The sequence below is a fragment of the Hippichthys cyanospilos genome, chromosome 15, assembly GCF_059441005.1.
Source record: "Hippichthys cyanospilos isolate Australia breed blue-spotted pipefish chromosome 15, RoL_Hcya_1.0, whole genome shotgun sequence".
Classification (NCBI taxonomy): domain Eukaryota; kingdom Metazoa; phylum Chordata; class Actinopteri; order Syngnathiformes; family Syngnathidae; genus Hippichthys; species Hippichthys cyanospilos.
Window position 1 is genome coordinate 14,687,160 of NC_142383.1, and position 21,023 is coordinate 14,708,182.

Consider the following 21,023-nt stretch of genomic DNA (forward strand, 5'->3'; position numbering starts at 1 on the left):
ATTATGGAAATTATAATTTTAAAAAATAACTGAATAAGTAAATTTTAAAAAAACGTGTTACCAAAATTTCCTTTGCATAGATTTCTTCACTATTCAGTCGTGGCACCTTGAGACATGAGGTAAATATTTAGAGATATGATTCATCATTACAGAGAGTCAAACTATTGCTTAAAGGAACTTATGTCTTCGCTTATGCTAATTAGCATCTATTTAACCTTTAAAGCAACGAATTGAACACAAATGCTGCAGCAGCACCTTGTAGACAACAAATATAACAGCGCTCACATTCTTTATCTTCTGCGCCGAATGAATGACCCAGTCGCTGAGACGTTATTTTCTCGTTTTTGATTAACTTGAATGGAACACAATGGAGTCACATTTTCAATCGGAACAACAATAGAAAGCGGAGAGCGTCCAATGTAATAACATGAATTGCATTCACTTCTGTCTTTTGGTCTGGATTTTGGTCTTTTGGTCGCACTTTTGTTGCCTTTTCGGTCTGGACTTAGAGCGAGAGGTGGCAACTGTGAAAATCCGGCCCAAAAAAGTGCCATCTTGTGGGTTGCGTTCAGGAGCTGGCTGCAAAAGTTGCTTTTTTTAAGAGGTGTTCAGAAAAAGAGGAGATATCAGGAGAGCGGTGAGAGCTAATGAGCTGGATTTTGCCAGAGACTTGGCATTCTGCTCATCTCTCTGCTGTGTTAGATAGAGCGCGCTGGTTCCAGCGAGCTTCCTGTCTGCGCCCTCAAGCAGGAGTAAATGAGGGCTGGGGGGGCGAGGGGGGGGGGGTCTGAAGAGAGAGGAGGAGGTGGATAGGGTGTTGGAAGCAAAAGAACAGAGGAGGAAGAAGAAGGAGGAGGTGGAGACGCAGGAGGAGGGAGCGCTGTTGAAATTGAATGCCAGGACGCCATGTTCTTGCCGCCTGCGTTTCCATGGCGACGGGGTAATTCTGGCGAGTAAGGAAATTTCATTCACCCCTGTTAAGAGGCAGAGGGGGGGGGGGGGGGGGGGAGAACACACAAGAGATGAAAATATTAACCGAGCACAAGGATGGGAAGACGCGAGACATAAATCAGACCCCCCCCCACCCCACTCTCGCACGTGATCTTTGCATTCCTCTTTGCTGTGATGATGCTGTGTTTTGTTTGCCCCCCCCCCCCCCCCCCCCCCCCCACACACACACACACACACACACACACGCCTCCCGACACACAAACACAACACCCACCCTGCACACGCTCACTCATGCAGCCCTGCAGGTATATAGCACAGAACAAAGACGAGCACTGTTAACTGGACGCTCTGAGTGTGTGTGTTTCCATGTGTGTGTGTTTTTTTGGGAGCATGTGCTGCAGTACAGTAAATTCCCCGTTTCGTTCTCTTACCCATAAATAAATCATATCTATATTTACATCTTGATATCTGTATACAGTTTTTATCTGTGTGTGTGTATATATATATATATATATATATATATATATATATATATATATATATATATATATATATATATATATATATATATATATATATAATATATATAATATAATATAATTTGTTTTTTTTAATTGAGTAAAATTGAAAACTGACCTAGGCGGGTCAGTCCCCCCCTTTTTTTTTTTTTTTTTTTTAAAAGTCGTAATTGTTTTTTTTTTTTGGGGTAAATATGACCAAGTTTGACCGAATATTTTTTAGGTAAAATTGAACCATGTCAATCAATCAATCAAATTTAATTTATAAAGCCCTGAATCACTGAAGTCTCCGAGGGCTTCACAGGTGAAAAGAGGTCACGTCGAGACTTGTTTTGAAAAGAGAAGTCACACAGAGACATTTTTTTTTGTTATAGATACACAATAGCATCCCCTCCTCAAAGCTCCCAGAAGGAGAAGTAAAAACGCAAAAAACCCAATTTGGGGAAAATCAGAAACCTTCAGAAGGGACCACAGGCGGGAGGAGCCCCTTTCCAGGCTCAACAGGTTGAAATACAGATTACAGTCCTTTTTGGGGGGTATCAATTAGACCCAACTTTGACCCTTCTGTTTAGGTCAAATTGACCAATGTGGGTCATTCCATTTTTTTATCCTAATTGGGTCTAAGGGTGAACTTGAGCAAGTCTGACCCAATATTTTCAGGTCAACTTGACCCAGGTGGGTCAGTCCCTTTTTTGACCCAAATTGCCTTATTTTTGACTCGACTGCGTGCCTTACTTGCATGTCAGCTGCTTTTTTTTTTTTCCTTTTTCTTTTAAATTTGCCCTGGGCTGTGTGGGCGGGGTTTAAGAAAAAAGGGGGGCCGTCCCACAAGCAGACACGCATGTGCAAGAACCCGAGCACGCGAGTGCCTCCTCGACTGCCTCTTTCTTTTGGGTTAAGCCGGACTGACAACTGCACTGGGCTTGAGTGGCCCCTCGCCGCAGCCGACATGACACTCCCCCCCCCCCCCCCCCCCCCCCCCCCCCCCCCCACAAACACACACACACACGGCGACATTGCAGCACCCATTTCCATCCCCGAGCGCAATTCCCGATATGAAGCGCAGGTTTCCTCATCAGCGCATGCGGTGACAGAGCACGCCATCAACAAGCCCGCCGCGTTTATAATCCTCAAGCTGCCATGTGCAGATGCTTCTATGTCTCGGAAAACATCATTACTGTTGCCACCCAGAGGGATTATAAAGCAGCGGGGGTAATAATGCTCTATATTGACATATATAATTTGAGGATTTTTTTTTTTTTTAATCCTTTCAGTGGCTGAGGAGGGTCTGTGGGAGTGCGGACTATCCTACGAGTGCCGGACCCTGCTGTTTAAGGCCGTACACAACCTGCTGGAAAGGTAATGACAAAAATGTACAATACCTCAATAGCATTGTGCTATTATTATTATTATTATTATTATTATTATTATTATTAATCAGGCAAAAAGCAAAGCACAAAGAAGCCTGTTTGGAATCCACAGTTTACAATATTTTTTTAAATTATTTTTTATTTATTTATTTTATTTATTTTTTATTTATTTTTATTTTTTATTTTTTTATTTATTTTTTATTATTTTAAAAAAAAATGTATTTTTTTTTTAAGTTTTACTTTTTCTACAGACTTTAACCCTTGTGCGGTGATTTTCTTCCTCATTCAATCATCGCTCAAAATCGTTCGCTAACGCCACCTAGTGTCTTGAGGTAAAACACGAGTCAACGAAGAATTTTCTGGTTGCTGACAGCTGCTCCACGGAAAGTTGCAAAAATCGCAGGAAAATCTGTCATAAATCTTATTAAAATGCAAGGTGCAAAAATCGCAGGAAAATCAGTCATAAATCTTATTCAAATGCATCTCAAAAATTGTAATTAGAATGGTTTTATATAATCCAAAATTTGGACAATTCATATTTTTGTACTCAAAACCTGGCAAGTCCAGCTGCGATCACATAGAAATGTTGCAATGGTTGCATTTGGAAATTTTACATGTTTTAATCATCTGCTGGAAATTTCAGCTCCCTAAGTGTTTTTTTTTCCCCCCATTGATTATTTTATAATATCATAGAATAATGCCATAATTTGTAACATAACATCACAAGGGATAAAGTGAGGATAGTACGAAAAAAAAAATATATAATTATGTACCTGGAGTTATGGAATGTCTCAACTCTAGAAAAACGTCAAAACGTGTCTTCGGAACTTAATCAGTGCGCCATTTTGACCGTCTCACATTGCGTATAAATAGAAGAAATATCAACATAAACCACCCGCATCCTAAAACTAACTAGAATACACCAAGATGCTCCACTCGATGGTATTCTCGGCCGTCTCGACGCTCGATTTTGAAAGACATCCAAAACGCGTCCCCAAACAAAAATCCCTGAAAGAAACAATTGAAAAGTCAGCCTCTTGCTTACTGAAATTAATAATCGGAGCAGTGAATCATTTGCTCAAGTAGCCAAAGCTCTCCTTTCTGAGCCACAGCCATCTGTTAAATGAAGCGGCACATATTTGCTCTCTATTAAGTGAAGCATCAGCGATCATCATTGGGGGCAGGCCGAATTAACCTTCCCATTACCTTGAAGCTAACTCCTTTTATGGGCGCGGGCGGGATCGCCCTCGAAACTTTGTCGCCAGGCGAGGAGTTTTTTTTTTTTTTTTTTTTTTCCCTCCCCATTAAGCATAAATTTGAGTCAAGTGGTTCTTAATCAAACAATCACAAGCAAAGGAGTTAGAAACAAATGAATAACCGATATTTTTTTTTAGTCAAAGGGGAAATAATCAGTCTCAAAATATAAGAACATATGAACTTTAATGATTTTTTTCTTTCTTTTCAAGTAATCGACAACTTTCCAACATCCATAGTTTTTAAGTAAATGAATAAATAATTACCCAGAGATGTACATACACATGAAGACTCTAACAACCCAGGCTAAACCTAACTCCGCCCGGACATGCGTTGCTTGTCTCACTCGGTCAAAATGAGTCTCTAAAAGAGTCCTTTAAAAAAAATTCTACTGCTTTCCTCACTTAATTAAAAAAAAAAGTGTATATTCTCATGAAGACTCTCTGAAACAACCCAGGCTAAACGTAGCTCCTTCCTGACATGCACAGTACATTGCTTGTCTCATTGAGCCAAAATGTGTCTCTAACCTACTTCCTTTAAACAATTACTGCTGTTTTCCTCACTTATAGGAAAAAAAAAAGGTTCTGCACATGCAGACTCTCTGTAACAACCCAGGCTAAACTTGGCTCCACCCGGACGTGCATTGCTTGTCTCACGCAGTTAAAATGTGTCTCTAATATCGTCCCTTAAGACAAATTCTACTGCTTTCCTCAATTATTTAAAAAAAAAAAAAAAAAATATATATATATATATATATATATATATATATATATATATATATATATATATATATATATATATATGTACATGCTCATGAAGACTCTCTGAAACAACCCAGGCTAAACGTAGCTCCTTCCTGACATATATGCATGTCTCATTTGAGGCAAAATGTGTCTCTAACCTACTACCTTTAAACAATTACTGCTACTTTCCTCACTTATAGGAAAATTGATTGTGCACATGCACATGGAGACTCCTTGTAACAACCCAGGCTAAACTTGGCTCCGCCCGGACGTACATTGCTTGTCTCACTGACTCAAAATGTGTCTCAAACATACAGTACACTCCTGGAACTAATACAACAGCTTTCCCCCTTATTTAAACAAAAAGATATATACATGCAAATGAAGACTCTCTGTAACAACCCAGGCTAAACCGTCCTGACATACATTGTTTGTCTCACTGAGGCAAAATTTGTCTAACATATTTCTTTGGAAGAAAAACTATGACTTTCTTATTTAGACATGCCTTTGGCATTCTGTGGCATCTTAGAGCGGTTCAGAAAGAGAAAAGTACAATAAGTATTTTAATAAAATAAACCGCAACCATTCAGTGCATTAATAATACTATTTAAGTTTTCTTTAGCCTCTTGAAAGGTGCTACGTAGAAAATGATGACGCTGATTATTCCGGCGAAGTACCCGTCTTCCATTCTGTCCATTCTTCTCACCTCGGCAGATGTCTAATGGACAAAGGCTTTGTGCGAGTCGGCAAGTGGTTCTTCAAGCCGCACCAACTGCAGGAAAAGTCTCTGGGCAGCAGGTGAGTGGAATTCACTCAAACGCCGTGTTTTACTCGCTCGCGCTCACGCTCTATTGTCAAACGGCGTCTTCGGAGAGCGTCTCAGCTCGCGGGAACATCACGAGCTTTGTCCAGCGCCGTCGTCCTCGGGGCAACGGCGGCGTGAGCCTATTATAAGGTAGAGGGGAAAATTTCAGCCAGAGTGGAATGTGTGAGGGTGAGTGTTGTGAGCCCTGGTGGTAATTATCCTCACGCCACAATTGGACAACTTTTTGCTCCTCCCACAATTTGGCAGGCACAAGTAAAGAGCATGCAGGGACGTCTAATTTATGCCGAATTAGCGAGGACTAATTGGTTTGTGTTGTGTTTGTTTAGTTGGAGTAATTGCTGTTGCAACGCTTTAAAGTCTTCAATTTTGGACATAAGATGAAATAGTTTGAATTTTCAGCAGGCACTAATGGTAAAAGGGGATTAAAAGGAAAAGACGACGACCAGAAAACTAAGACTCTGTCTTATTGGTCCAGAGGAAATGAAGTATTTGGGTTTTTAAACCCAGCAGCTGTACTAGATTTAGACTGGGTAAATTACTTGATCATTTTACCAGTATATGACTCTTATTTCAAAAAGATGGAAAAGTTGTTTTGGGTTGTGGCCGAAGAACCATTTTTGCTTATTTTCATCTATTGGGATGAAAAATATTCAAATCTCAGATGATGTCCGTACCTGCGATTGGAATTTCATCTACAGTGTCCATTTAACACTACCTGAAAGTTTTGCGTCAATATCTTTTTCCTAAGGTAATGCTTAGTATGGAAAGATGAACGTTTTTCTCCAAAATTTCAACTTGGCAACATTCAAAGTGCTGTAACTTCATCGAAATATTATATATCATAGGGAATATATCAATATCTCAATTTTAAAAATTCCACAACATAAGTCTGTTTTTGTGTGTGTGTGTGTGTGTGTATATATATATATATATATATATATATATATATATATATATATATATATATATATATATATATATATATATATATATATATATATATATATATAATTGCTGTCAAACACATTTAATTAACTCTTTCAATGCCATTTTCGAGCACTTTGATGCATTTTCAAGGCCGACGGAATATTATATTTTATGTCTACGTAGATACTGGTGGTACCATATGAAAGATTTGATTCCATTCTTTACCTAAAAAAAGAAACCTTCCGTTCTTTAGTAATTTTGAATATAGGTCAATTGAGTGACACCAAGCTTTTTTGGAGAAAAGGAGGAAAAATATTAACACATAGCACAAATATATTTTCGAAAATTGCGCAGACGGAACCTAAGATTAAAACCAAGGGAATTTGAATTTATTGCAACGACCGGTAGAGCGTATTGTGTGAGACAGCTGCTAGAAAGAACGCTAGTAGTGAAGACACAACAAATGCAGCATTTTTAAATTTGCCAGGCGTGTATTTTATTATAAATCTCCAAACCCCAATTGAATTAACTTCCTAATTGTGGTTAGTCAAAACTCACAAGTGTGATTTATGCGGGATATAAATGTACATATTGGGTGACTTGTAAATCTGTGTGAATATGTCCCCCCCCCCCCCCCCCCCACCCCCGTCCTTGCCTCACGCTGAGCCACTGTTGCCTCTTTGAATTATTGAGCATCCTGCAAAGAGGGGAGAAGGCGCAATATCGCCGCAGCTTTCAATGTCCCCAAAACAAACGTGCTTTTGTGAATGACACTTTGTTTTTCAAGCCATTCCGCTCGCTTGCACTTCTCATGCACGCGCTCCGATTCTACCTCGGTCCTGCCTCGTTTTCCACAATAGCATTGCACCAGCCTGAGGAATCCCCCCCCCCCCCCCCCCCCCCCCGCCCCTCCTTCCTCCCCCCCCCTTCTCCTCCTCATGGCAGGAGGGAGCATTGCTCAGTTGATGTCATGTGACCTCCCGCCTCAGCTGTAACCGGCTCCTTTGTCTGCTCGCCACCTCCATGCCGTCCGTGCCTTTTATCCCCAACAGAGGGCGTCTCTAACAGCGTTCGCCATCATCACCCCCCCATCCTCTCCTCTCCCCGTCCCCCTCCCGCCTTTGTCAAGCATCCCCGGTGTTTATCTCCCGCGTGTCCCTGGGGCCAAAGTGGCGCATCCAGGAGAGAATTCCAGAACCTCCTCCCTCTGCTCTCTTTGTGTCGGAATGAGGAGGAAAATCTTCGGGTTGGTAGTGAATTGCATCAGATGCTTAAAAAAAAGGGGGGGGGGAGTAGGAAGAGTGATGACAGGGAGGGGGGGGGGCTGGAGTGACGGTCATAAATTAATCATTACTACAGACGGCTGAATTGATGCATTGCAGGCTGTCCCTCTCATTAGTTCAGTCAGTTGTATGCATGCCAACTACAATACGATGTAAATCTATAAGGGCTCTCATTTGAATTCATGGCCGCGTACTGTACAGTACAGCAAAAAAAATAAAAAAAATACCCCACCCCCACCATGTTTCCCCACCATGTTGGGGAAAGTTGCATTATCTCCTTAACAATACTTCATATGAAATAAATGGCGCACAGATGCTCCGCTCTCCTCGGGTGACATTGAGCTATTAGCCGTCGTCTTGGCAACAGACACTTGGTGCCCGGCCATATCCCAAGGTCACGGAATATCTAAGCAGAAGGGAAACATTTTTTTATTTTTTTTATAATATGTTCTAGATCAGTGGTTTTCAACTTTTTTCATTGATGTGCCTCCTGTGAAATCTCTCTTCAGCCCCTTAACCAGTGCAAAGCGTTTTGGAGTTTAAAAAAAAAAAGATTTAACACATGCCATCAGTGTCTGATTGATTCGACTTGAGACCCTTTCGAACTTCATTTGCGTTGGTGCACAAAAAAATAATCAGCTTAAGTGTCGTCGTTTGGATCAGAGAAGAAATCCATCATCAAAAGGAAATAACTTAATTATTAAAAATACAAAAGTTAATTTAAAACCCTGTTATTAGTATTTGTTGTCATTCTTACTATTATTTCATCACTCCTGGTTTTTAAACTAGTGTTTGCTAAGCCACAGTTGTTAGCTTTGACTCACAATTGGTTTAGTACCATTTTTAGCGGCGCAATTTTTTTTAAACCCCGGATAATAGTTTTAAACCCTGAATAAATGCAAGGATTCCAACAGACTCTGGCAGGATACAAGTCCAGTGTAGTACAACGCGTTTGTAGCGCATCAATAATAACGGGGTATTAAACGAGAAGGTTTCAAAATAAATTGGCCGCGACGCAAAGGATGGACTATCAGCGGGAACTTTAATTGCAAATTCAGCCAGTGCGCGTACATCCCCCCTGATGGATGGATGTGCATTTGCATAAGAAACGCCAGTTATAGTACCGATTAATTGCTCGCAGTTTACTATTAGCGAGGATTTTCCTAATGCCTTGAGTGACTTCATGACACCCCCAAACAACATAGCTCAAATCTGAAACAGGGTTCCAAACTCCAAGCGCAAATTTACTGTCAAAATATACACGAAGCAAAGGAAAGTTACGCATTGCGTATTTTTATTTATAAAGTTTAATACAATGTTTACTCAGCAGCTTAATGGACGCAAACAGCGGAATGCAAACATTTAGTGTTGATAGTAGTGATTTAACACTTAGCTTAATGCTAGCAGCAAAGGCATGCTAACAGGTAGCGTCGATGGCAGTGATTTTAATGGTTAGCCTTATGCACCCAAACTACGTCATGGTTTCAATAGTAGTGGTTTTAAGTAAACATTGCCATGCTAACATTTGGCATCGACAGTAGCAGTTTTCAATGCTAAAATTAATGCTAGCAAACAACACCACACTAACAGTTAGCATTAATGGTATTGATTTTTGATGCTTAGCTTAATGCCAGCAAACAGCGCCATGCTAACATTTACTAATAGTTATCGTTTATTGTAGTGATTGTATTGTTTAGCTTTTTTTAGCTTAATGCCAGCAAACAACACCATGCTGAGAGTTAGCATTGATAGGTCATTTTAACACTTAGCTTAATGCTAGCAAAAATGCCACGCTAACAGTTGTCATCAATAGTTGTGATTTTAACCCTTGATGCACCAATGTAGCAAAAGTCCAACTAGCAACTTTTACAGTATGTCTTTATCGCTAACAATTTTCAAGCTACAAACTTTCAAGATGAAGACACGAAAATAGAAAATTTTACTGGTGACTTTAGCGCCTAAAGGGTTTATACTTAACCTGGAGCAAACAACAATGCTAACATTTAGCATTGATAGTACTGGTTTTGACATTTAGCCTAATGCTTGCAAACAAACGTCATGTTAATAGTTAAAGTAGACAGTTGTCATTTTAAAACTTAGCTTAATGCTTGCAAATAACACAATGTAAACTGCAAGCATCGATTCTGGTGGTTTTAACGCTTAGCTTAATGCTAGCGGTCGTCACACATCAGTTAGCATGAATAGCGTTTATAAAAGCCAGAGAGAGATATTCGGCCACAAAATGGAGAATCTAACATGACAATACTCACAGGCATATATATTTTTCATTTTTTATGGAAAATGACTGTACTTATATCATAAATACCTTACAGCAGTAGTTTTACGAGAAGCTAATTCTTTGTTTTTATCTTTGTGATTTTACAGTGGAAATCTGTGCAAATCAGTGAGTCAAGTGATGGTAAAAACATTCAGCTACCACATCATATATAAATAATCACAAAAAACATATAGAATATGAATCCATCACACTGTTGGCTTCCAGAAAGGGAAGTCTTCTTTTTGTACTTTTTATATTACTATATATTCCATCCTCTTTAATCCGACAGCGCCACATGCTAATGTGACGTGTATGTCAAACATGGTGGAACCTCGCCAGAGCCCCCCCGCTGTTTAACACACAAACCGCTCCATTTCTTTCCTCATTGGTCTCAGCCAGTGATGTTCCAATACTCGTGTATGTGTCACTTTCACTGTACTCACAACTTGACGCGAGCTTATCTGCATATTTATAGCGTAGTTAGGCGCTCTCGTCATGCCCTCGTGCGATTAATCATTTTGTATGTGCGCGCTGGACACTTCATTAGGTACACCTGCTAATGAGATCCAGTACGAGAAGTGAAAAAAATTCCGCCATTTCGAGATGGAAAAGTAACAGATTTTTGAGAATTAAGTTGTCAACTGTTTATTATTATTATTTTTCGATGGGATGAGACACAAATCGCACAAGGCAAGTCCATGAGACAGGATTTTGCATATATCGCAAATATAGATTTTCTGTTACATTTTTGTTGCTGCTTATAATCTGGTTGCTGCTCATAATTCATACATAATTGATCCGTTCCGGGGTTGGAATCGTAAGGTGAAATCGTCGTATGGCGGGCGACAGAAACCCATGCTAATTAGTTAATGTGTGTAAAAACATCAATTTTATATACATATTAAAAATTGGAAACAAAATCATATAAATTAAATAACAATGAAATAACATCATGAATAATAAAATGTATAAAGAATGAAAATTAATTTTATTTCCCTTTAAGTGACGTTGACTTGAGCTACTTACGGCCTAGCCTAGCTTAGACTTCTTCGTATTTCTTATCTCCAGCTCTGTTTCCATACTAATCATTTTCTTCTCCCTTTAACATCACTAGCAATCTTGTTAGCCATGGCTAACCAATTAAAGTTTGAATTAAGCACTAAAATGCACAATGAATACGATGTTGTCGGCATCTTCGTGACACCGTGACTAACAGCAGACCAGCATCTTAGTTTGACGCGAAGAGAGAAAAAAAAAAAAGCAATTATCTAAAAACACCTGAAGAGGGAGGCAAAACAACATTGACATAGCCAACCTCACCGGTGATGAATGTTGTTAATGCCGTAAAGCGGGGAAAAACGCCGTAAAGAGGGGACGAAAAAACTTAGTATTCCACCAAGAAACGTGGAAAAAAAACGTAAGACCGGGAAACCACTGTAATTTACTAGCTGATAGTTTTCCTAACGATGTGGTGCAGTTGTACACCCCTGCGACCACAATAATAAACATATTGTTATATTAAAACATTTGAAAAAAAAGCAGTTATGAATCCCTTTCGCGAAAGTTACGCTCAGTTGCTAAAACTCTGATTTCATTGATATGTGTGAGGCAATTGCAGCAAAGTGTACGTTGCTGAATTATTCACTCGCAGCACTTTCTCTCAGGCTGGCTTTGCTCTCACTCTATATTTCACACTGTATGTTTCTTTTTTTTTTTTTTTTTTGGCCTTCGCCTGCCTCGCAGCTTTACGTTTCATCCCCTGCGTTTGCTTAATTTCTCAACCATCAGAGAATCTTCACCTTATTTCTCTCACTTTTATGTAAAGAGTCAAGGCCTTCCCCCCCGTCTTTTCCTCATCACTCTCTTTATTTAGCACTCTCCTCCTCTTCATTTTCCCAGCTGTGAGGATCACTCTTCATTTATGAGAACCATCATGTTTACTACTGTTTACACACACACTCACACGCACACACACTGGGTCCCAGAGGATGCCAGAAGTGCTGTGTGTCCACATACTCCCGCTTACGGTGCAGGAAAATGCCCTTTGCTAAAGGACATGTACGTACGTGTAGCTCACAGGTAGGGCGAGAACATATGGGCTGAAATTCAAGTGGTATTCGAGGAAGCCGGCCGATGATGCGTTTACAGTACGTGGACTGCAAGGAAAACAAGTTTGATACCAGTCCTGTAGCTCTTGTCGTGCTTAATTGCGCCTTTGTTATTGCAGTGCCAACGGTGGAAGAGCGCTAACGTCATTATTAACGCTCATTACAGTTTGCCCGGTGCAATTATTTGACACTCAGCGATGACAACATGCCAGATTTGTATTTAAAAAAAATAAGTGAATATCCAAATTTTCCATTTTTTAACCTAATTTTAAACTGAAATTTTAATCTGGTTTCTCTATAATATTTTGATTCTATATTTGATTCAGTGTCGTACATTCAAAAGTGATCAGTAGCTACTGCAAACAGGATGTCAGCGTTCCATATTTTATCCCATGTTGTTCCTAGTTTTTATCTGTTTAATCAAAAACAGGACATTATTGGAAATTGACAAGTGCAGAAAATGCACAATCATCAATTAATTATGATTCAATTGCTGGTTTTGGTGCGTAGCATCAGAACGTAGGGAAAAGCGTTGATTAAATTTTGATTCGCAGCTTTTCCTCGCTTTGCTTCTTGCATCTTCACTATCCCAAATTCATTCATTCATTTATGACCATAAGCTTTTCTGTTGCAGGTTTACATCGCTAGTTTTCTTGCAATTTTAACTCAGAACAATAGCAATCAAAAAAGATGAATAAAAATACGCCTACAATATGAATTTTCATTTATGGCCATATTGCAGGTATACTTCACTCGTTTTCAGTGTCAGATTTAAAAAAAAAAGAAAAGATTTTTTTTTACATTTTAGGGAACGTAATCCCAGCAATAAACAAACACTATTCGAAAATAAATTCTGTGCAAAATATTCATACAACGTCAACATTCATCAAGTGCAAAAAATAGCGAGCAAAACTTATTAAAATTAAATTAAATTAACTCTAAAGTAATATATATATATATATATATATATATATATATATATATATATATATATATATACATATATATATATATATGTGTATGTATATATATAATGTATGTATATATATATGTGTATATATATATATACATATATATGTATATATATATATATACACATATATATACATACATTATATATATATATACACATATATATATATATATATACATATATATATATATGTATATATATATATACACATATATATATACATACATTATATATATACATACACATATATATATATATATATATATATATATATATATATATATATATATATATATATATATATATATATATATATATATATATATATATATATATTCAATACATGTTGCTTTTCATGCTTTTGTTTCTCTGCCCCAGAAATTGAAATAGTCAGAGATTCCTTTCCCTTTGGGCGCACCCAGCGCCATCTGGAGGCCATTTCAGGAAAGTATTTTACAACCCCTTCTGCAGCTCTGCCCGTTAAAGGCAGAACTGGCTTTTTTTTCCTTCCCTTTTTTTTTTTTTTATTGAATTTGATGACCCATTACTGCTAAAATGGACGTCCAGTGCCTCGGGGCCAAAGGAGATATTGCACGGGCACAGGGTAATCACGAGGAGATCACGCTACCTGCTGACTTTATTGTCATCTTGATGTATATAACCCAGGTTATAAGGAGCTTTATAGATTAAAAATATACATCACATAAGCCTCGGTGGCGGTTAATGGCGCCACGGCCGCCCACCGCTATGTAGATTGCAATAAGACCCAAATTATTACTCTTCTGTGATTAAAAATAAATAAGTATACATGATGGACGGTCCGAGGCGGTGTAATAAAGAGATAAACACGCAGCGTGGACAATCAGTCATTAAGCAAATGAGGATTCATACCTGCAATAAGAAAGCCGTGCCAGGGCGATGATGGATGCGCGTGGCAAAGGCTGGGCGGCCCACAAGCTCTTAGCGCCGTGTCGCCATTTCTCTTTCGAGAGGTAAAACGGTCATGTTGTCCGATGGAACAAAGTAATCCTGTTTACAGCCTTTGTTTTGGCCTTGATTAATTAATCGGGCAATGAATCGTCGAATGAATGAAACAGATTTTATGATTTAAGGATGTTGAATGTCTTTTAGCGGGCACAATATTTGGCATATCTGACTTGTAGCATCTCATGCAAAAGCTGTATACAAAGTAGGCATCTATAGATAGAATGAAAAATGTTTTTCAATTTCAATTTATTGAGGTAAACTTTAGAGGTATGTGCTATTACATTTTACGTCTATTGTTAAAGTTCATGTTACTGAAAGGGAGAGTGCGTCGCAAAAACTGCTAGCAAGATTTGAATGTAGCCTGTCACAAATCCCTAATTGAGAAAAGATGTGTCCCATATTCCTGTTCATAATGACCTGCAATTATGAAAGGTCGTAATTGTGATAAATTGTCACAGAAAACACATTCAGTGTCACCAAAATAGCAGCGCTAGCAACACTATGCTAGCATTAGCACTGTAAACAAGCTGGCATTAGCTTGGTTGTTTCTTCCTGCTCGTAATAAAGTGCGATCATGCAAGATTATGCCAATGCGTAGTTGTGATTAAACTGTTACAAAGAACACATATCTTTCACCATGTCACGTATTTCACATATCAGCTTCATCATAATAGTTGCGCTTGCAGCACCACGCTAGCATTATCACTGTAAACAAGCAGGTGTTAGCCATGATGCATATACCTTTTCTTAAATGACTTTCAATTATGATAATGCATAATTGTGATAAACTGTCATTGTGTTGCTAGCAACACGATGCTAGCATTAGCATTGTAAACAAGCAGGCGTGAGCCATATGGATATACCTGTTTGTAAACAGCTGTGGTTATGAAAGTGCGTATTTGTGATAAATTGTCACAGAACAATATATCCATCTTCACAGAAAATGAAGAGCTAGCAACACTATGCTAGCATTAGCACAGTAAACACTGTCACACAGCGGTAACACAGCATTAGCCATTTGGGATTTGCCTTTCATAATGACCTTTGATTATGAAAGAGTGTTGTTGATATATTATCACAGAGAATACATATATAGCTGCGCCGTAATAGTGGTGCTAGCAACACTAGGCTAGCATTAGCACAGTAAACAATTCAGTTAGCCATGGTGGCCGCATAAAATGTAATGGAATCTTACTATTGTGCTTAATTTTATCTGTTTGAAGTTGTTTTGTTTTATAGTTGCAATATTTGCTTAATTAAAATACAAAGTGAGCAGAAATGTTTTTATTGCGACATCGATTGGGTGAGCAGGGATTATGTTGCTCTACCATGGCGAGGCTCTTCTCAACCAGGAACTGTCAGAGTAAAATCATACCGAGGATTGAAAATATATCTTTTTTGACCTTCCTGTCGCACCTTTTATACTGTACTGTACGCCAATGTCAAATGATTTTACGACTTGTGGTGAAGATGTGGCCCACCTTCCTGTGATCCTGCCCTGATGATGGAAACCCGTACGCTCCTCTTTCTCCTCCAGTGAGCACCTATCTTGCTCCTTCTCTTTCTTCCTGCACGGGGAGAGCAACGTGTGCACCAGCGTGGAGATCGCCCAGCACCAACCGGCGTACCACATCACGGAACAGCATATCCGCCTCGCGCAAACCTCCGTGGCGCCGATACAAGGTAACGCGCAGAACATTTTCTTCCACATCATTCTGGCAGTATTCAAGCCAAGGGATGGCACACTCCTAGTAGTGTGATAACTAAATAGTCGTGCTATGTTGAACTTTGACATTTTGTCACCATCTGGGTGAAATTTCAGCTCCCTTGTGTCTTTCAATGCTTTCCCTTTGATGTAAAGATTAAATGATGAAGAAAATAACACACAAGGGTTAATTTTGCATTGTTTTTGCAGTGATCCTAAGCCCGTACGGTCTGAGCGGTACGCTGACGGGTCAGGCGTACAAAATGAGCGACCCGGCAACGCGTAAACTGATGGAGGAGTGGAGCTACTTCTACCCGATGGTACTGCGGCGGAAGGAGGGGAGCGGCGAGGAGGTCAACGAGCCGGCCGATGATCGCAACGCTCACGTGGCGGTGGAGGTGGTCGTCGGTATGTCGCAACTTCACTTTATCTTACTTCCTGTTGGAACAGTAACATAAACTATTTTTGCTGCGCACATCTTGATGTTTTCTCACTCATGATGTGGATGATGCACACGTGACCTGAAATGACTTTCAGGTCACGTGTGCATTTTCAAGAATCAATAGTTTAAATTGCTAATGTAAAACAGTTGTGCACATCTTAACATTTTGTCACTCATGATGTGGATGAGGGCTACAGAAATTGATGGATGATGTGGATGATGCTTCTTGTAGAACTTTTTGATGTGGATGATGTTTTATGACCTGAAATGACTTTCGGTTCACATCTGAGCTGTATCAAAAATTCATTGCGTAAATAATTCATGTATAACAGCTTTGCATACTTTGCTATTTTCTCAGTCAGCTTTATGATGTGCATAATGCTTTATGACCTATAATGACTTTCGCTTCACAGCTGTGCATTTTTGAGAATTAGTAGCTCCAATTTTTCCACCTCTTAATGCATTTGAGACCATTTCGATGTGAAAGTTTTTCCATATTTTTTGCCTGGTACTTTTTTGTAAAGACCTTTGTGGAAAAACAAGAAAACTTGTCAGTGTAGACATCCATTTAATAGATTTACAAAACGGGTGTAAACAAGTCCCGGCATGTGAAGCCGCAGCCTCCTCATGTCCTTTTTGCTCTCTCCAGGTGGCGTAAGGATGACCTACCCAGCTGCTTTTGTGCTGATTGCCCAGAGCCAGCTGCCGGTGGAGCCACCTCCACCTGCTCCCGCAGCTCCGGGCCTGGCCAGAGAGCAGAACCACTGCAGCGTGCCGCTCACGCCGCCGACGTCGCCGGAGCAGCCCTGCTCGGGTAACTGCAAAGCATGAATTTTTGGACTTTTCCTTAACTCCTGGGTGTGAATTTGAAAGCGTCATAACGTCGTTAAATAGAAATATAGATTTACTTTCAATCCCTCAAAAAGTTCAGTTGTCGTACATAAAATAATTTATTTGGAGGGGGGAAACAAAAATTGGAAAAATGCGATAAAAGTGACGACGCTGGGGTGTCAACACCAAACTTTCTATTGTGCCCAGTTCACGCGTTGATTAATGCAAAAATCGGGGAAAATGCAAGATAAAACCGGGTTTTCAATCTGTCCAAAATTGGCAATACTTCTAACTTTGAATGGCAGTAAATGAGACTGACATGGGCTAAACTTGACACCTATATGATGTACCTCTCTACTTTTGCAAGCATTTAGAAGGGACGGCAACATGGCATATTGGAAGTCATCATGTTTTGACAATCCATGCAATATTTTAGCCTCCCAGTGTTTTTTTTTGTATGCTCTTTTTATTAATTGCCAAATTACCATAACTGCAAGTCGTCTTAGCATTTTATTTGATTACCGACCTGCCTTCTAAAATAAATACTTTTTTTAAACCCGCTTTTGTGTTGCCCTATGATTTCAAAACTAGCTATTCCTCAGTATTTGATGTAAAATGAGGCGACCATTCATTTACTAGGCTTCGCAGTCGAAAACGCACTTTCACTGTTAAAAGATAAATGGAAAATTTGCCCTCTTATCTTTGCAGCGGATAGCGGATTCGTGACCTCGGTCTCGAGTGTCCCAACGCCAGACAGCAGTCTGGGGGTCACCAACCTTAGCCCGAAGCATTCTGGGAAGAAGCTGACGTGTCAGGTGGTCCATCAGGCCTGGAGGGAGTGCTACCTCAGCCAACCTCAGCATGCGTAAGTGACGTCGGCGGTTCCCCGCTGTGGCGGGCGGACCTGACCGTGTAAATTTGTTTGTTCTTGGCAGACTCAAGCAGCCGGCCGAGGAGGCGCAGAAGAAGGAAGTGCCAAACGGAGTCACCACGTGGGACTTCAATGACGTCGGCGCCCGAGCGCCGTGCAGCTGCTCGAGGTACCGCCGGGCCGCTCTCAAGCTGTTCATTGCAATAACTTTGTTTCCTCGGTAAAAAAATAACAATCATGCAACACTAAGATCGTTACATATCGAATTCGCTGCATTGAAGTACGGGAAAGTGCCTGGGGAACATCTACCCAGTCAGTTTTCATTTTTCAAAAATAAACGATAAAGAATAATTCATATTAAACAATCTGAGTTCCTACAACTAAAATTTTTGATTTTTTTTTTTATATCATACATATAGCGTGCACTGCTATATAAGGCACCTAGAATAGAAGCTACAGTAGAGGCTGGGGTTGCGTTATGCAGCCACTAGATGGAGCTCCGCTAAAGGAAATGTCAACAAAACAATCAGTCCTATGCACTTAACACCCAAATATAGTCTCAGATTTTTTAACTCATTTAGTGCCACCGATTTTTGACCTTCCTGGATTAAAAACCTTTGGAAAAAAAATGAGAAAAATAAAGTACTCAGGACAAATGTGAGGACTCTTAGAATAACGTAAAAACACGTCTTCGGGATTGAATGAGTGAATGATATGAAACGAAATGAAACGCAATCGTCTTTTTTCTACGCCAGGCTGAAGCAGCCGAAGTCGGCACCCGCCACAAACAGCTCCAACCCCCAGATGGGTGCCAATCCGTCCTCCGGCACTTCGTTATACCCGTCTTCCATCCCCAAACACAAAACCAGTGACAAAACGGAAAAGGCTGACAAACAATCCAAGAGACCGGCAACCATCCCCTTTCACCACCGCGTATCGGTCACCCAGGAGACCTCCCTGGAGCCCGACTCACCTGGGGGCCCCCAGCTCAGCGGTCTGGTGACGCTGGAGCCCCCCATGGAACCTCTGGCCACCCTGGCGAGCTGCAAGTATCCCAAAGCGCTCCCCAACGGCAGGAAAGCTCCCGAGTCCCTTCTCCTGTCGCCGATGTCGCCGCTCCCTCCCACGCTGAGTCCGCATCCCCGGGCGCAGGACCCGGAGGTTCTGGAGGGGCCTCTGGAGGTGAACGTATGCCAGGAGGCGGGTACGGCGACGGGCACGGGGGTGATGACCAGCGAGACGGCGGTTTACACAGCCCTGCTCAAGCGGAGGGAAAACGGGGCCGGCTGGTGGAGGGGCTTCCGGACGCCCAGGACCGATAAGATGGATTTCAGGCCTCCGGAGGTCTCGGCCGATAAACTCGAGGAGGGGAAGACGGAGACCGTCCCGGATGGGGTTGCTCTGAAGAGGTAGGAGGGAAATCCTGCTCCCCATCTGCAACTCTTGCAGTATTTTGACCGTTTTCTTCCACATGAACTGAGTTTTAAACTTTTGACATGGTCACCTCCTGGGTGAAATTTCAGCTTCCTAGTGTCAATTTCAATGCATCAAAGCTGTGTTACATCAAAGGAAAAGCATTAAAAGAAGACAGCGGGGAGCTGAAATTTCACCCAGATGGTGACAACATCTAAAAATTCAACATGGCAAAACCACTTAGTGATTACACTACCGGCAATGTGCTTACCTTGGCTAAAATCCCGCATGTAGAAAGTGGAAGAATTTGTCCAAAAAATGGACACAATACTGCACAAAGGGTTAAAAATGGAGCCGGGCTGTTCTGTTGTGTGCGATTCAAATTCTGCCAACAGTTCATCTTATTAGAAGCCACTGAGCTATTCAAGTGCATTTCGGAGCATTTATCTTAAGGTCAAATCTATCATTTTTAGTAATAGCTTGCAAATGTCTCTTTCAGACTTTACACACAGACGCAAAAGAGATTTAAAATCTCAGACGAGAGATTGCGGGACCACGTCCAGACGCTGGGCCTGCTCCAGCAGCCCGGCGTGGAGGCGCTGCGCGAGCCAGGCGAAGACCCCTACGACTTCAAAGAAGGAGACATCGAGTACACCTTCTCCACGTCCAAGAGATTAAAGAGTCAAGGGCGGGAATCCGGCAAGAGGGCCAAGGCAAGGGCGCCGCCATGTTTAAAAAGTTCTCCGTTAAAAGGCGAATGGCTTGAATAATTCTTCCAAACGGTCCAACAGAGTGAAGACATCACCAGCAATGGCAACCTGCCGGACGGGAAAGACGCCATGTCCATTTTCAACTCCGCTCCTAAATCAGGTTGCGCTTCGACATCAGATACCAACTTTGTTTTTTTTATTTTTTATTATATTTATCGTATTTGTTTGTGTTTCGCCTCAGATGAGGCCAGTCAGGACGACGCAGCCGCCAAAGCCAATCCGTCCCTGACCCGAGAAAAAGATCTGGCGGTCACAATCTCCGATCTGGACAACATATTTGATGAAGATGAGGAGGAGCTCGGGGTGAGGAATCAAATAGAAAACTTTTTCTTTCATTTGCAAAACATACCGAGAAATTACTGGACAATAATCAAGTCTTTCCATTTGTGTCCAGTGTAGTGGACATTGGTTTTTAGTCTATATCCAGTGGGCCCTCTACTCCCTAATTCAATTGGTAACATTAATTTTTCATAAGTCCTGCTCTCAAAAAGAAATCATTATAAATAATGTCCTGTTTTGGGATCATAGTAGGGATGTGTTCACCAAAATAAACCATTAACGTGACAGGTAACGAGAGGAGGCACAGGACAATTGGGGGAGAATCTGGCTTTTACAAATATAAAACTGAATAACCTAAAGAATATAAAATGTGTTTTATTAACTTATATTCTCCTGCAACAATTCAATAATTCTTTTTCAAGGATTTTGCATGTTTGTTTTATCTAAAATTTTGCGTACCCCCTGAAGTTACGTCAAGTACCTCCAAGGGTACC

General features: G+C 40.5%; 1 protein-coding gene across 5 annotated transcripts in view; it reads left to right on the forward strand.

Annotated features, from left to right (window-relative positions):
• Nucleotides 1-21,023, forward strand: part of LOC148411847 (mediator of RNA polymerase II transcription subunit 13-like) — a 91,586-nt gene that overhangs the window by 51,982 nt on the left and 18,581 nt on the right. For all 5 annotated transcript variants that reach the window (XM_088434182.1, XM_088434184.1, XM_088434183.1 and 2 more), the window contains exons 3-13: nt 2,744-2,828; nt 5,551-5,634; nt 15,756-15,901; nt 16,134-16,331; nt 17,015-17,179; nt 17,905-18,061; nt 18,132-18,236; nt 18,823-19,476; nt 19,980-20,193; nt 20,272-20,350; nt 20,432-20,553. In XM_088434182.1, coding sequence (XP_088290308.1) covers nt 2,744-2,828; nt 5,551-5,634; nt 15,756-15,901; nt 16,134-16,331; nt 17,015-17,179; nt 17,905-18,061; nt 18,132-18,236; nt 18,823-19,476; nt 19,980-20,193; nt 20,272-20,350; nt 20,432-20,553 — 2,009 coding nt within the window. The remainder of the gene's footprint in view (nt 1-2,743; nt 2,829-5,550; nt 5,635-15,755; nt 15,902-16,133; nt 16,332-17,014; nt 17,180-17,904; nt 18,062-18,131; nt 18,237-18,822; nt 19,477-19,979; nt 20,194-20,271; nt 20,351-20,431; nt 20,554-21,023) is intronic.